The sequence below is a fragment of the Galendromus occidentalis genome, unplaced genomic scaffold, assembly GCF_000255335.2.
Source record: "Galendromus occidentalis unplaced genomic scaffold, Mocc_1.1 scf7180000076386, whole genome shotgun sequence".
In the NCBI taxonomy this organism is placed as follows: Eukaryota; Metazoa; Arthropoda; class Arachnida; order Mesostigmata; family Phytoseiidae; genus Galendromus; species Galendromus occidentalis.
Genome location: NW_003804375.1, coordinates 26,807 through 43,453, shown reverse-complemented (window position 1 = coordinate 43,453; position 16,647 = coordinate 26,807). Strand labels below are relative to the sequence as shown.

General features: G+C 54.1%; 1 protein-coding gene across 1 annotated transcript; it reads left to right on the top strand.

Annotated features, from left to right (window-relative positions):
* Positions 1-685: 685 nt before the first annotated feature.
* On the top strand, positions 686-13,435 carry LOC108865179 (B-cell lymphoma/leukemia 11A). The gene is made up of 4 exons (XM_018641950.1): positions 686-965; positions 11,415-12,632; positions 12,758-13,071; positions 13,190-13,435. The coding sequence occupies exons 1-4, from the start codon at positions 686-688 to the stop codon at positions 13,433-13,435; spliced, it is 2,058 nt and encodes a 685-aa protein (XP_018497466.1).
* The last annotated feature ends 3,212 nt before the right edge of the window (positions 13,436-16,647 follow it).

Below are 16,647 nucleotides of genomic sequence, written 5' to 3'. Positions count from 1 at the left end.
TACGCTCCCGGATCTGATCCCGCTCAGCGAACGCCTCAATCTGAAAAACCTGTGGAATCGCTCCGCCCGAATCCAGGTTTTTAATCATCGAACTCAGGACCAGATCTGCGCACAGGGCCGATCAATATTACGCACCCCGCCGATCGGTCAATTGATTCCGATGGTCAGCGATGGCACTTTTCTTGCTGAGGAGCCCGGTCAGGTCTCGGTCCTGCCGGAGGAAGAGTGGGGTCACCGTTTTTCACGTGATTGGAAGCGCGCCCGGAGAGGGAACCGGCGTTTTTCCTTGTGCCGAGCAAGCAGAATCGAGCGGGGACCGAAAGGGGTCGAAAGCGCCGATTAAGGAGTTCTTAGTTGAATATCACCCGCTCCCGCCATGAGATAATGGAACAAAATTTGAATTTAAGAGCCACTGCGCCCCGATCTATTGGACCACCCTGCTTAACATACGCATGCATACATATCCCTCGGTCCGGAAGAAGAAGAACCCGATCAATTCATAGCACATGTGTTCCGCGAATTTCTGAAGATGCTCAATCTTAGGTGCTCGCTAGAACCTGTCCTGTTTCGTTGACGCGGACACATTTCTTGAGCTTGGACGCTATGCGCATTTCAACGGTTTCGAGCGAGCGAGCGACCTCTATTCATAACTTCTTCCTCTTTTTCAGTTGAAAACGTCTGGAAGATGGTAGACGACATCCTCACTTGCGGAGTGTGCTACGAACGGTTTCCCCTGGCGGACATTCTTCGCTTTATGAATCACAAAATGCGAAACTGCGTAAACAAGGAAAACTGTACGTCGAGGAAAGCGTTAAGCCTGAACGGATCCAGCCATTCGACCACGGGCTCTAACAGCGAACCCTCGAGTCCGCGAGGCATGAAACGGATGCGTGAGGATGATCCCCAGGGGGTGAAGCATTTCGCCGACACGAAATCGGTGCTCGGCGATGGCGACTCAAACAGTGGTAAGTTCTCCTCGTGTTCCACTCCGCAGGATCCACGCTCTGAGGAGAATTTTCTCATTCCTCCATCAGTTCCAAGTCGTGTCGTAGACTATTCGCGGAAAAGGGCTGAACACTGAGCTGCTCATTGAGCCGAGCGACGGTGACAGCTCTTAACTTTTCTTCGAAACTGGGTCAATTTCATACACGCACGCATTCTCACGAGTGCCTCTTCCTTTTTTCCCTAGATTTCCCTGAGCCCGACGAGATTTTCTCCTTAGGTATTCTGCCCAAAGCGTATTCTGCGGGCGAATAGTTGACCATATCGATGAGCATCGCCGAATGGAATTTAGAAATAGGACTGCCTGCCCGCCTGCGGGAAGCCGTCCGTCCGCGACTTCCCATCGGGAACTCCGAGCTCCGCGGTGGAGACCCCCAGAGCGAGTCAATTCTCCAATTTTCTGGTGGCAATGGAGAGAAACCGCAGTGGAGCTCATGGTTTCTCTCGTTATCGGCGATGGTCATTGCTGCGAACGGACTTTTCGACTTCGAAACTTTGACGTCGTCTCCCCGAAGCGTCGGCCATCGGGTCCAAATTATGAGAATTGTCCATTCATCTGGAACGGTTGTTCCTCGTCGACCATTTCTTGGCCCACGAACTTTCCGAAATCCAACGTCCCAATGGTCACCGATGATTTTTGGGAACTGAGGGAGTTTCACACAAGCGACGCGAACGGACGCGTCGAAGTTGTATGTTTGAAAGCAACAGCGACAACTTCGGCGTCGATTTCGGTGCTGACCGTTGTTTCTGACCAATATCGGACGCGAGACGATTCGGTCAGAGCGTCCGAATTCGGTCCTCGTTTGACCGGACACGGCGTGTCAAGAAGCGGAGCTTCACGGGAAGGGAACTGAATCTCGCCGGGAGCTTCATCGGGACGATTCCCTTCGTTTCAATGACGGATTCATCTGAGTTTCATCTACGCGATGGAAATTATAATAATGTTTCGATGTACCTGTATGAAATAATATTCAATAATCGCTGTCGACGTGATTTCTCGCCCTGGTCACCGTCCCGCGGAGCTCGAAGGCGGGCACGTACGCGCTCGCATCCGGAAGCAGAGCCTCTTTGGATGCTTATCAGTTTTATCTCAGCGAGGAAATGCTTCTCGATTACCCGGAGCTTCTCCTTTTTCGTCTCGTTTCTCGTTCGCTGCAAGCTTGCGACTGTCTCTCTTTCGAGCCGAATCTCTATCGGACCGAACCCCTCGGAGGTTCTGCTCGGCTTCCCGTTCAGCTTCCCCTATTGGCAAAAAGACCCCGTCACGTTCAGTCGATGTCACCCCTTCCCGACAGCCATTCCACCCACGACGACGGTGGCAGCAGCAGCAGCAGCCGCTGCTGCTGGGACGACGACAACGACGTATGCATCTTCCTTTTTAGGGGTCGGTTCTCCTTTTCAATCGGAACGAACAGGCGACCAGCCGCTCACAATGTGCTGTTTCGCGCATCTCAAGAGAGTCGAGCATGTCTGTCGTAGTCGTAGGTCGGCCCCTGTAGTTTTTCTTTCGCTGCGTATTCGAGAACGCCGTGGATTGCGTCGAGCACCATGCACTCGATTGAATCGACGAGTGATGTTCCGTTCGATAAAGGATCGGACAATCGATTGATCTCTCGGCCGAGTGAAAAAGTCACCTGTTTTGAAATGACGCTAAACAATCGTTGGCCTCGCTGCCGGCTCAACAGCGGGACGACAACAGCGCTCGCTGAGCCATAATAGCCAACAACGTAATTAACTCTTTTTAGGATCACCGTGGTCCTGCTCGACGTACGGGCGGCAGCCACGGGAGGCTTTTGTGTTTCAGGCCCTCTTGTAGAAACCGGAGAGGAGCGAGAGCTTGCTCGGCCGCTCGCTCGCTCGTCCGCCCGCCCGCAAACGAGGCTCGGAGTGAGATGATGGCTTGTACTCGTTCTTGTCGTCGTCCTTTTTGTTCTCCTTTCGAGGAGCCCTCTCACTGCAGCTGGTCGCCACTGTGTGACGTTGTAATGAAGATTTACTTAGGATTAAGAGCGGAGACGACGAGGGAAAAAGCCAAGACGACCAAGATTGCAACGGGAGCATCATCATCGTCTCCATGTACGCGCGAACGGGCTCGAGAGGAGGGAGACACCTCTGTTTGTTGTTTGGTGCGGATCGAGCGCACGTGAGCGTCGTAAAAGAATGGAGCGGCAATTCTCAACTCGTTCCATTTAGGTCCGGCGAGTGGATTAGCTCGACTCGAATTATTCATGACGTTTTGTTGCCCGGCGTCTCTGATTGCGAGATCATCTGCCGAGTTCTGCTCGTACTGTAGTCACTCGAGTTGAAAAATATGTTTTCTGAAGCTAAAAGCGTCAGCCACGCCTAGACGGAACGATTATTATTGTCGGGAAGCTTTTCTCGAACGGCTCCGACGCTCAGAATGAATCCGGACAAACGAGGAACTCTGGGAGATTTCCGATTTCTTCGATTCTATAGCTGAGCGAGGATCTGCCGATGCTGCTCTGGGATGGTCTTGTGACTGTCTTTCGGTGTTCCGTTCCCACGGGGCGAGAAGAGCAAATTACAGAAGCCCGTCTGTTTTACGTTTCTGTTTTGTCTGGTTGAAATTCACATCGAGTAGCTAGCTAGCTATCGAGTGAGCAAGCAAGCAGGCAGGCAGGAAAATCTTCGAGCGACATATTTCTCGTTTTCACCGAGTGTTCGGTTGCTTGGTTGCTTGCCTGCTTTTCTGCTTGTATCGTGCGTGGGCCGATCTCTCAGGGGCTCAGCAGGGCATGCAAGCGGGAAAGAAGGAAGGCAGGCAGGCGGTCGGTCGGTCGGCCGCCCGCTCGCGGGGGCATACGGGAATCCGAGTTGGGGGAAACGACGACGACACACCGAGGGGACACCGCGGCAGCGGGCCTCGGGCTTGGGGACCAACCAGGTAGTGAAGAGCGTCCCTCTCGTTCCCGGGCCTCTCGAGATGAGGCAAATATTGCGGCGGATGTCCATTGGCTGGCTGGTGGGCTCTGGCCCTCCACTCGACGGAGGCGGTCCCTTCTCCTTTTCCTGCTCCTGAGCAAGCGAGCGAGCGAACGAACGACGGGCACGCAGGCAGGCAGACAGGAAAGCAGGCTAGCGAAGGCTTTCGGTGGCCTTTGCGCACAGCGGCGCCACTGGTGGTGGTCGACGTCGTCGTTGTTGTTGTTGTTGACGTCGACAAAGCTGAAGGGTTTTGGGCCCTTCGTTCCAGCTCGTGCCGTCGGGAGTAACGTCAAGCCACTGGTCGGGTGTGCAGGCGGGCGGGCGGGCCCTGGGCAGGGAAAAAGAGTGGGATGCAGGCACGCAAAGATGGAAAAGGGGGTCATTGAAGGCAAACGACGACGACGACGACGACGTCGTCGATGGCGCCGGCGGTAACCGAAAGGGTCCGAGTCGACAGCAACGGCAACAACCTCCTGAGGTGCGCGGGGACCTGCGCAGACGAACGCAAAGCGAAAGGACATCATGGCCTCTCCCGTCGGCGGCGGCGGCGGCGGCGGTACCAGTCGGGCCTGCAATGGTGGTGGCGCGGCGGCCACTGGTCTCCACGCATAATTCCCTCCGTTCACCGAGAGATGAGTCCCGCTCGCTCGCCCGCCACGGGGGGCTCAGAGCCCACTTCTGTGCCGCCGGGGGCTCTGGGCGGGCCCTGACCGGGGTCGGTCCAGTAGCGGCTAGACGTCCCTATGTGCCGCTACGGCCCAGCGGACAGGCGGGGCCAGCAGGCACAATGTCCGCAGTGACCTTCGGCATAAGCAGCAGTGGAGGCGGCAGCAGAAGTAGTCGTCGTCGTCGTAGTAGTGGCGGGAGCCGCTGCCGCCGCAAGCAAAGACAGCAGTAGCGGCAGCTAACCAGCCATCCAGGCGGCGATTCGCCCTTTCACCTTCAGCGATGCCCTTTGAAGTCGGTCGGATGCCCCGTGGAAGGAAAACCTCAAAGTCGTCGAAAACGTACAACTTGGAAAAAATCCGAGCTCTGAGGAAGGACTTCCACGGCTGGCAGCAGGCCCGTCAACGCGCTCTCGCGCCATCCAGGCCGACTGCCTGGCGGGCTCCATCGATTCGCTCCATTTGCTAATCTTTCGAGTCATTTGGCAATGGAAAAGCAGCAGCAGCGGCGGCGTCGGTCGGGTGGCACCAGGAGAGGCAGCAAGGAGGACGGCGACGACCACGACCGCCGCCACCACGTCGTCGTCTGGGGCAATAACAGCGGCAAATAGAGACAGAAGTGGAGCCGACTCATTTGCATATTGACTCTCATCGCGCATTCGGCATCTAATTGAAAGACCTCAGATTTTGTGATGGCTTGCACGGATGAGGGATGCGCCAGCCCAGCGAGCTATTCCTTGCAGTCCCGGTTTCCATTTACTCGTTTTATCGCTCGTTGTGGATGTCGGACCGTGGTCGGGGCTGCCGAGCTCGGACTCTTCCTCTGGAGCCTTTCCGCTCCCTCGCAACGCCAACTTAGCTTGACGTCGCCGAGTATACTGTTCGAGCGACTTTTTTTTCGATCCCGAACGATACCATCATCCGGGTAGAATGTATCGAGGGAGCCATTTGCCCCGAGCCGTCGCTCCTGGGATCGAACAGAGCGCTAACAGTATTACATAACCTTCGAAAATGATCAATGCGCTGGACCGCTCGTTGCTGTCCCATTCTCGTCCCGTTTCGAGTTGATCGGTTTCGCATTCGTCGGTCCCCACGGTCTTCGCGGTCCCTATCGTCCACGAGAACAACAACCACGAGCTACCGCCGGCGGGGGGCGACCGGCCGATGGTAGGGAGTTGAATCTTGTTACGGGTAAACATGGCAAGTTGTCCGCTGCTCGTCCCGCCGACAACGACCAGAGGAGCTATGCAAGAGACGAGAGAGACGATTTTTTTCAAGGTGACTGAAATCTTTTGTCGAGCCGAGAGACCTCTCGTTCCTACTCTCGGGGCGAGGATCGGTCATGCTACCGTTATACCGATCTCACAGAGTTTGCATATTTTTTCCTCCTCCTCTTACTCGTTGTCCGTGTTGGTTTAACTGACCGCCTGGATCGCCGTCGGTCGGTCGCTTGCGAGCAACTTAATCTGTTTTGAACCCTTGCTCGGACGGGTCTTGTAGAGCCAGCTTGCGACCACGACGGCGGCGACGAAAGGACAAAGGTATTTAGGACTTAGGGCAAAAAATGTCGTTTTTTTATTCGAGACGACGGACTCTATTATATCCTGGCTGCTTTCGCAACTGCCTACCAGTCTGTTGGCTACCTAACGGTCCGAGCCAAAGTTTTCTGGAGGAAGAGCGGTCAAAAGCACTGGCTGCCCAGCATCGGATGGACGACGACCATAGTTTTCGTCTGACCAGAGGCCTCAGAGGCCGTTTGCTTGCTCGACTGGCCGGTCGGTCGACTGAGAGAAGCGGCGGCGGCGGCGGCGACGACGACCAATCGACAAAGCGGCTCGCTCTGTCGGTCGCACGGTCAGTCGGGGTTACGGCAAGTCAAGATTACGGAGGAATGTCCACGCGCTACAGTTCGCGCCCCCGTAGGCGACGGAGGATCCCTGATGGACCTCGTGGCGGCGGCCGCGGCGGCAGTGGCAGCGGTCGCTTGACCAGACGCTTCCTGCGGGGTGCGGCAAGCTCTCGAGCGATACGGGATGCTTTCTGAAATCGTAGGGAGAACCCGGGTCCGAATGTCGCAATGAACTCCCGTGTCGATTTTTGGAGAGCCCGAGCTCAATCCGGGGACTGCAGCGTCGCATTGACGTCTTGTTCTTAGGAGCGAGAAAATGGACGGAAAACGGAAGGAAGACGCGACGGATGTCGGAGAGTGCGCTCTCAGAAAGTATTTAACAGTTGTTCGGGGCGGTACGGCGATCGTCGACGGAATTTTAGAGCTCTCGATCAAGAACATGACTCGGCCTACTAAAAGGGTCACTCCGACGGCTGCTGTTGGCGGCTTCGTCGCCGCAGCAATGAAGGGGGCGCTAACTGAAGTTTAAGTGAGTTTCGTTTGCGCGTTCGCAGAGCTCCTTCTTTCAACGTCTCGCCCGCTGGCTCGCTCCCGCGCTCGCTTCGTCATTTGTTCCCGCTGTCGTAGTCTGCGGGGGCGTGTGGCTGACTTAAACTACAATTTTATGCAGTCCGTCCAAACTGCTCCCCAACCATCATTGCCTCCTGTGTCACAAATAGCAAGCGAGCTAGCTAGCTAGCTGTCTGGCTAGAGTGAAGAGGCGAGCAGAGGAACAAGAAAGAGCGCTTGCGTCGGATAGATAGATCGACACACCGAGCGACGGCGGCGACTTTCGCGCAGACCGAAGGATCGAGAGAGCAAACGACATCTGTTAGTTTACCATTTTAAATTTGTCCTTCCCAATCGCAAGACACCGCTGTATTTTTTTTCGAAGTTTTTCGCTCTCTCGTACCGAATCCCCCAGATCCTTGAAATCCCGGAAGAGCCCTCTGAGACGACGACCGGTCCCCTCCCGTCAGCTGTTCCGCCTCTAGCAATTTTTCCACCCTTTGAGAAGTTCCGGAGGCGTCTCAAACGAGTTCCAAAACGTTTTGCCGTCGGAGCCGATCGGCGCTGGCGGAGCAGACTTTCAACTTGCTCGTTCCCACCTGACTTCGCGAAGTCTATCCGAGGGACCTGGGTGTAGTTATATGGCTCCGAAGAGGAGCGGGAGCGGCGCCAGCTCCACCAACAACAACTACTGCTGCCGCCGCGGCTGCCAACACCAGCAGCACTACCGTCCCGGAGAGAAGCAGCGGCATATGCTTCCTGGTTCGAGGGCCCCTTTCGAAACCAATGCTTCTGTCACTGGCTGACCGTTACCGGCTGATGGGTTTATGACTACTCTTCGCGATGACCTCGCTGCCATATATGACAAATACGCGCCGGCGTTAACATCCGACACCTTTCCTCGCCTTACGAATCCTTCCGGATCTGAAACTACCGCGGATGAGCGCCATAGGTTCGGGTGGTTTTCGCAATGACCCATCGCGTTGGGAAAATCACGGGACCTGCGGCTCGCGTCCCGTGGCCCTTTGCACTGTTCCTAACGATGAGCGTCGCCGTTCCGAGTCGCACCCTCCGAGAATGAAGAGTATCCTCACGTCGGCACAATCGCGGCATAGCGTGAAGGAGCGAAACGATAAGAGAACGCGGACGAATTGAATAAGAAGAGAATAGTGGGCTGCCGTGTCGGCCGGACCCACGCCGTGACCCGTATGACCTCCTCCGTGAGTGAGTTTGAGGAGAGGTGCACAAGATCCTGTTGAAGACTTTCTGCCGGTTGAACGTTCGGTTAGTTGGACGATCGATACCGTTAGTTAGCGAGAACTCACGGGCAATGCTTAGCAGCTGCTAGAAGCTCTCTTCATGTAAAATTGTGTGAACCATCGACCACCGGAAGCTGTGAGCTTCGGGCTCGTATAGAACAGAATATCCGAGCAAGAGAAAGAAACCACCGACAGACTTGAGCTTTCAACTTTAATTATTTCTTCCCACAGTAACTAAGAGCTTCTCGCTCTCGAGTTGAGGAAACGATGGTCACGATCCCGCTGGCTGGATCTCACTCGGACCGATATGAGACCGGCGATTCTACCGGCTGGTCCGGCCGTCGGAGCTCGTACCTGCTAGTTGTGCTTCGAGTTTTCACAACAGCTCGATACTGAGTGAGACTCGGCGTCCGAGTAGGCATGAATCGCGTCATGATTTCCGGTGTTTGATCTGGGATCTCGAAGACTGCCCTGGTAGACGAGAAAAGGAGTCGTTTGAAACTTTCATCTCGGAGGGGTGCCGGCAAGGGTAAGCTCCCGAGCTCCCCATCAGGTGGATCATCAAGTGCTCGTGGTCCCCAGTCCTACGGAACAGTGAGCTCGACGATCGGCTGCTCGAACGAGACTTGTTTCTCCATTTGAAATTGTTCCAAGCCACTGAATCCGCGTAGTTTCGAATGTTCCTTCTTTGTCACCGGAGAGCCGCACTTAATCTAGCCCTACAGACTCCTCTCGTTATGCGCCGAACATTGAATCGGTCGTCAGCGGGAAATTCGGTCCCGCGATCTGGTCGTGCCGACTTCGATCACCGCTGCCGTGCTCCGAGCGAGCCACTATCATCACAGAGTAGAAAACGCATGAGGAGCTCGAGGACAGCATTTTAGGCCGCGATGGACCCGTCTTCCTTCCTCAAAACTTCAAACAAGTAAACACCAACAACATCAGCGGCCTCGATGGCAGCCACGGCCGCATCGAAGCGAAGAACACAAATCGTTCGCAAAGCATCGGCACACTCCCCGAGTCGGATGCTGTTTTGTCGATCATGGAAATCAAGTTAAAGCCCCGGTCCGAGTTAACATCTGCCTGTATTTGGAAGCGGGGCTTTCGAGATTTAAAATCGATAGTTTAAAACGGTGGTCGCTCCGCTAGCGGGGAAGACAGCGGCGCCGAGTGTTCGAGCCGAGGAATACACGCTGGCGCCATCCGCATACCTCCCCCTGACCCTGAGCCTCGTTTCTGTTCTCGTCGCGTTCTCGAGTCATCCCGATGCTCACCCAGAGCGAGACGACGGGCGCTGCTCTGCTTCGTGAAATGCAAGGCGTCGGCCCGTTTACCGGGGACCACGATGTCGGTCGACGAAAGATCGTGAGAGACGGCCGGCGGAGTCGCCCGGTTCGGACCGATCATAACGACGATACTACCTACCTGCAAGGTTACGTCATTTTTATCGGTAGGTCAGGAGATCGATTCTCTGTGACAGCTCTCGTTTCGTCTTCCACGTGACAGCTCTCCCAATCGGTGCTCCTTTGTCTCCCGAATCCGTTAAGTCTGTCTCGATTCCTCGATTTACCAAAAGCAATTGAATTCCGTCGAGGAGTTATTCCGTGTGCTTTCCGATCGAGACCGGCTTCCCCTCCCGCGGGATTTCGCTGTTATCGGGAATGGTTTTGGTCGGCGAAGCGTTTTCCTCCCTGAAGGGTATTATCGACTGGTTGTCCAAGCCAAGCGAGCAGTCCGTCATAGCCGCTCGCCGGCTATTGATATTTCGTTGGCCATGTCTCAGAAAACTCAGAGTGCGGCCAACTTTTTTTAGGACAAGTCCATATTGGAGTGACGGAGGACATAATTGAAACTTGCCCCCATGAGGAAGCTTCCTCCTCCGCCCCACTCGGATTCTCTCCTTGATCCGCCCGTTCGTCCAGCCGGCTGGCCGCTGGGTCCGTCGGTCGGTCGGTCGGGCGACCGACTAGCAGTCTGTTCCCTCGGAACCATCCCCTTCGTGGTACACAGCTGATCCCCTCGAGTGAGCATGACATCGGTCCTGTTACCAGGAGCGAGTTTCCTGCGGCGGTAGCGGCGGCGGCGGGGAGGCCAAGACATTCGGTCGGAGTGGGGAGAGGGGCTCGGAGACGTTCATGGGAGGGGAGGGGGAGGCTCAAAATCTCGAAAAATGTGCTCATTCGACAAAAATGATGGATCGTTTTAATCTGAGATTGTCCGGCGCTCGGTGGGCGACGGCAGAGAGAAAGTTTCGAAGAGAGATTTTCTGCAGCAGATTCCAGTTCTGCTCTTGACAAAGGTGATGCCGCTAGGGATTGGGGCAGCTATCGTGGGAGACGAGAACGACGTCGCTGGGACCGACGTCGACGCGATCGGAGGAAGAGAGCAACGTTGGAGGATATTTAAATTGTAAATGCGCGACGAGCAATTCAAGGGACGAGCGAGCCAACCTGCCAACCGAGCGGCCGGCAATCCAGGAAGTCAGCCAGGCAGGTCCTCAATGAGGGATGGTCGTAGATGGATAGAAGTCGTTCATTAATCTCTCCTCAAACCCTATCGCCGAAGCAGCCGCGGCGGCTCAGAAGTCCTCATCCTACACGTCTCCATTAAGTCTGTCTGTGGGTCGGTCGACCCGCCGCCGCGCCGTCGGTTGCCTGACTCGCCCGTTGTCTTCTCGCGTGGAATCCATTACGATCGTCCGTTTCTGCGTGCCTCCATAGTTGTAATTGTTTACTAACATTAGTAAGTCTCCGCCGCGCCAATAGTTGTGCCGCGGTGCGCTCACTCGTTCGTTTGCTCCTTCTACCTGCGCTGTACATATGACCCACGAGCCTGTCCGCCCGGCTCTGAATGTCATTCGAAAACGTAAATGGACTTCTTTCATTAGGCTCGCGGTCCTCCCCCTCATGACGACGACGACGAGCGATATCAAGTGGCCGCCGTCGTCGTTGTTGTTGTCGTTTCTCTGCGAGTCTGTTCTCCTCTCCCCTCCTCCAAAATCCCCACCCCCCTCCCGTTTCCCTGTGGATGTCCACATTCTCGCGGCAAGGCGAGAAATCGTTCGTCCTCGAAATCTCATCCTCCTGAGGTTTCTCTCCCATAGATTGAACTATTCTAAGCGAATTCTCTCTCTTATCATTCCAGAACCCTTGACTTACACGTGTTTCACGTGCAATCATATCTGCAATTCGGCATGGCTCCTCATGCAGCACGTCCAGTCGACCCACGGCATGAAAATCTATTCGGACGTTCCAAGCACCGGTCTGCCACCGAACTATCCGAGACTCCGGAGTTCGTCGCCTGTAAATTCCCCGCTCGACCTCATCAAACCTCCGTCTACTAGTTCTCCGTTGACGTTGGATCCCACAGATTTCTACTCGCAGCGATTACGTCAACTCGCCGGGGCCTCTTCGCCGAACGCCGCGATCGCCGCTCTCAGTCATTTGACAACATCAGCAACATCGATATCGACGGCCGCGGCCGCAGCCGCAGCAGCGGCGGCGGCGGCAGCGGCGGCGACTACGCCAATATCATTAACGAGGCCGTCGCTCGCATCTCCGCTCGACGCGCGGTGTCCAACCGAACTCGGTTCGACCTCTCCAAAATCCTCGTTCTCGACCAGCAACGGCAGTGCAGGTGTTGGCAGCAGTGCCATCGGGAGCATTGTTCCCGCAGGCGGCATGGGAAACGGTACTGGCGGGAGCGCCGCCGTCGCTGCCGCGGTAGCCGCGGCTACGGCCGCTGCCGCTGCTTCTTCCACTGGCAAAGATCTGTTCAACTGTTCTCTGTGCGGTTTTAGCTGTGACGCGGAATCACGGCTCCGGAAACACATCAGAGCACAGCACGACAGCGAGTCTTGCCTAGACGAGGAAGAGGAGGAGGAGGAAGAGGACATCTCCGTCGACAAGGACCACCATCACGACATGGTCGTCAACGACGAGAAAGAGGACGACGGCAACACGAACCTATCCGTGCACAGCAAAGAAAACGACGATACTGAGGAAGATTCCGAAGAATCCGAAGAGGAGCCCGAAAATGACGATGAAGAAAACGAAGAACACGAAGTGCACAAGAGACCGTCTCGATGTCGCGAAGGATCTGCAGCTCCTGTGAACGGGGACTGTGTCGCTCAGGATCTCAGAGTTCGAGGTCCTCTGCCCGCCTCTCCCCCCAAAGGCTCGCAGGCGGACAATCCTGCTGCCCAATTGCTATCTCAGGCTCAGGCTATTGCCGCCAGCCATCACAAATCTCTCATCGGAGAAGTCATGGAGAAAATTGGCTTGAACAACATCCAACAGTACTCTGAAGCCTATAAACAGGCTCTGGAAGAGAGACCGAGCTCCGAGGCGTCGTTTGTTAACGGTAGGTGCCCACGCGACGTCACGTCTTCAGCGACGAGCCTCTTGACGGAGTGGATTCCTTTAGTCGATTATCTCCCTGTTCAAATGGGGAAAGGAACGACGTCTGATCGATTTTCCTTTTTCCAGGAGGAAGTCCAAGCTCGGTGAATTCTTCGATCACAGACCGATCGTGTTCAGCCGCTAAGTTGGATGGCGCAACCTTGGCGGAGCCTCTATACTCTAACCTATGGATACAAGGCCTGGGATCTCGTGACCTTTACGGCTCACTGAATTCAGAGAACCCATTCCCGATAGGCCGCGCTAGCAAGGATCTTCTCGGATTGTCGTTTCCGTCACTTTCGAGAGGTCAAGGTGCCAGTTCGTCTATGGTTCCATTCCTCGCTGGGTCGAAGCCGCCCCGGGGTGAGAGGCGTAACGACACTTGCGAATACTGTGGAAAGGTCAGTCGATATCCATATGCGACTAGTTCCCTCGGATTCATATTTATAGATGGCGCTCGCTCATTGAACTCGCAACCCTTCGAGATAAAAAGTCTAATTTTTCTCCTCGTTGTCCCAGGTTTTCAAGAACTGCAGCAACCTGACCGTGCACCGACGCTCGCACACCGGCGAGAAGCCCTACAAATGTGAGCTTTGTTCATACGCGTGCGCGCAGAGCTCCAAGCTGACCCGACATATGAAGACACACGGACGAATCGGCAAGGATGTTTATCGCTGCCGTTTCTGTAACATGCCGTTTTCGGTGCCCTCGACGCTGGAGAAACATATGCGCAAGTGTGTGGTAAATGCCACGGTAATGCGGTAACTGCAACTCAGCTCGCCGATCTTAAGTTTCCACTCAGTAAGGCCGCAACTCCACCAACAGGCTTCTTTTTCACGTGATAATTAGCTCGATGCTGAATACGTTCTCTGCGAAGCGCATTCATCTGGAAGAGCGGAGCCGCGAGCCTTACTCGATGCGCGCGTAGACCTGTCGACAACAATAATTTCCAAGTTTAGGTTGAAAAGCTCTTTCTAACGGCCAGCGCGATGTAAACAATCTGGTGATGTGAGCTGGGTGTGGGAGAGTCCTGATCTCAAGTGCGGCGCGACAACCGTGGGCTTCCATGGCCTCCCTCTGCAAAAGATGTCCCACCAAAGTCTGGCTGCCGCTTAGAGTTCGTCTACCGCCCCGCTCCCCTTCAGCCCCCTGCTCCTTGTTTCCTCCCCCTCGCCCTGCCTCTCAACCCGAAAACTGAACGAATCAATCATTACCATTACCCTGACACCGAACAGCTGAAAACTGTACGCTGAACGGAGCGACGGAGATATTTAGCTTATATTCCATAAATTGGGCTCTATTGGCTCTTTGTAGTTGAGTGACGCTTGATCTGTACTATCATCACCACCACCGAGACTGTAAATATCACTCCGGAAGTCCTTCTCTCACTTTGAGGTTTCTGATCCGATGGAGGGAAAGTGAAGCAAGCTGGCTGCGAGGAAAAAGGAGGAAATCAATCGAGCGACGGGCGGAAACCATGACAGGCGAAATGATTGGTCTTCGTTTTTTTTTCTACAACGTCTAGTCAGTCGGATAGAGTTGAATGAAGATGAGCCCTCTCTCGTCAAAGAATAGTAATATTGAGAATTCCCGAGGACCAATGAGTTCGCAGTTTGCTTCGGCTGCAGCTGTTAGAAATACCGCTACAATCGTCGCCGCTGCTATGGCCGTCGCTGCCGTATTCGTTGCTTGTTGGAGTCCAATAGAAGGACAACCTGAACTGTGAATCAAAACTTCAATCAAGCGAGCAACTTTGAAGTTTTTTTTGCTTAGAGCCGAGAGAGCGAAGCAGTCGATCACTGCCGACTGTGATTCCTTGTGGACGACTTTGCCGACCGAGAAGATACGCCGACATCACTCGGAGATTTCCTATTTGTTGTATACTTACGGTACGGATTTCCGACATCTCTTGTGCTGGTCTTACTAGTTTATTGAAGATCCTGATGAGTTCTTCGATCGTAGTCGACACCGAAAACCCACTTTCGAATCCATAGTCTGGCACTGATAGCACTCGACATCTCGTTAGCATAGCCCAAAAAGTAAGGAATTCTCTCCTCATGGACGCCGAACCACCATCACCATCGATGGGGAACGATGAAAGGAACATTCTTAAGAACAACAACAAATAACTCTTGTCTTACGTAGATCCAGACGATGTTCGTAAGAGCGTGTGTGTGTGTATTATGTGTAAACGTTTAGCATTATTCCGAAATTACCCAAAATATTTAAATGATATGAGTGATGAAATGAAACACACATTGAGAGGGCGTGCAGATGGCGAGAAGAGAGAAGAAAATTTTAAAAAGCAATGACCAAGAATCGAGGGTCTGATCATTATGGAATTGTAAAATGTGAAACTTCGTGTACATATTGTAAATATCCAACGTAATGCAATCTACGTACTGTGTATAATGTAAATAGTATGAAAAAGAGGATGATCGAGATGCGTAATGAGGAGGATAACATTAAGGATAATAACGATAATTATGATGATGATGATGAGAATAAAGAAATCATTTGAAATCACCAAAGCAAATCAACCTTTCCTCCCGCTCGCTTACGCAAGGGGCGGCCTCTAAAAACTGATCTCGAAGGAGGACGACAGGACTTCGGATACGACACGACTTTGGGGTTCCTCTCTAATCATCGCTTGGGTTGCTCTTTCGATATCCCAGCGCGTTCGTTACCGGATGATCATCTTGAAACCGGATTGTCGCATGTACGTATCCATGGGAAACCCGAAAAATGCTCTGGCGAGGCAGATTCTCCACTGATCCGCGAGATGATACAGGAACGACTCCGAGAATTTTCCCATCCGTCTTTTTATTCTGAAGATATCTACTCCAGGCTCCGACCGTGCCGGGATGTCGGCGCTGAGTCGATGAATCAGGGCCCTGTGTTAGGTATTCCTCTTCTCCCTTGACTTGTGAACAAACTCGTGAATCTCCTTGAAAAGGGGTTTCAGCTGGAGGCAGACGCGGCACTGGGAATGGATCCGCTACTCGCGAACCTACGCTGCGGTGGGAAACGACGCGAGCCGTCGGCCGCTGGCTTAGCCTGGAACCCACTCGGCGGGGCTTCAATGAGGAACGACGTGGCTGCGGGACTCTCAGACTTCATGCCGGGCTCGTTCGAGTTGACTTCAGCACGGAAGCCGTTCGCGTCCGCGATGTATTTGACTTTACGATAAATTCCGAGTGCATCGGTGTATCCGTAACTGCCCCGGACCGAGCCGGACTGATCCCCAGTCTCTTGACGGTATTGATTATTCCCGAATTCGTCTTGAATGTTGTAGCCGAAGTCGTAGGGTTGCGGGTTGTTAGTTTCCTGCAAGCATATCCGTCGATTAGAGTCCACCTCCTGACACAGCTCCGGTAATCCCTTCCGAAGAGGCCGCGTCTCGAATCGGAGCGAATCGTGAGAGTTCTCACCTGTCTCTGTTGCTGGAACTTATCTTCGCGGTTACCCTCCTCCTTGAAGGCGACTCTCACAGATCCTTGTCTAGGCGGATAGACAGTCGTGGCAGGGAACGCTTGGGCACCCACGGAACTCGTTTGCGCTCCAACGTTCTGCTCAAGACGCTGAGCGAGCGTAACAGTCGATAATCCTAGAACGGTCACCAAGAGTCGGGTAGGTACCTGTGAAAGAAATCTATGAGTCCCACAGCACGCGCTTCACACCAAGTCTTATCCATCCACAGTTCCTCATGCTTCTAAGGCCTGCCAAATAGATGTAACTACGAGCTCACGGTTGCCATTGCGGTGCCGAAAGACGCAAGACAGCTCTGACATTTCACGCTGTCGGGGCTCCGCTTAAATACGTGAGGAAGGTCCTACTGCGAGCTCATTAGAAAGCTGCAGAAAATATCGTGGAACTCCCGTCACTTGAGGAGGAGGCTGACGGTACGAGACAATCGAATCAATGACTACTGGGTGGGTTCAGTTCCATGTCAATGCCGAATGTGACGGTGTCATCAT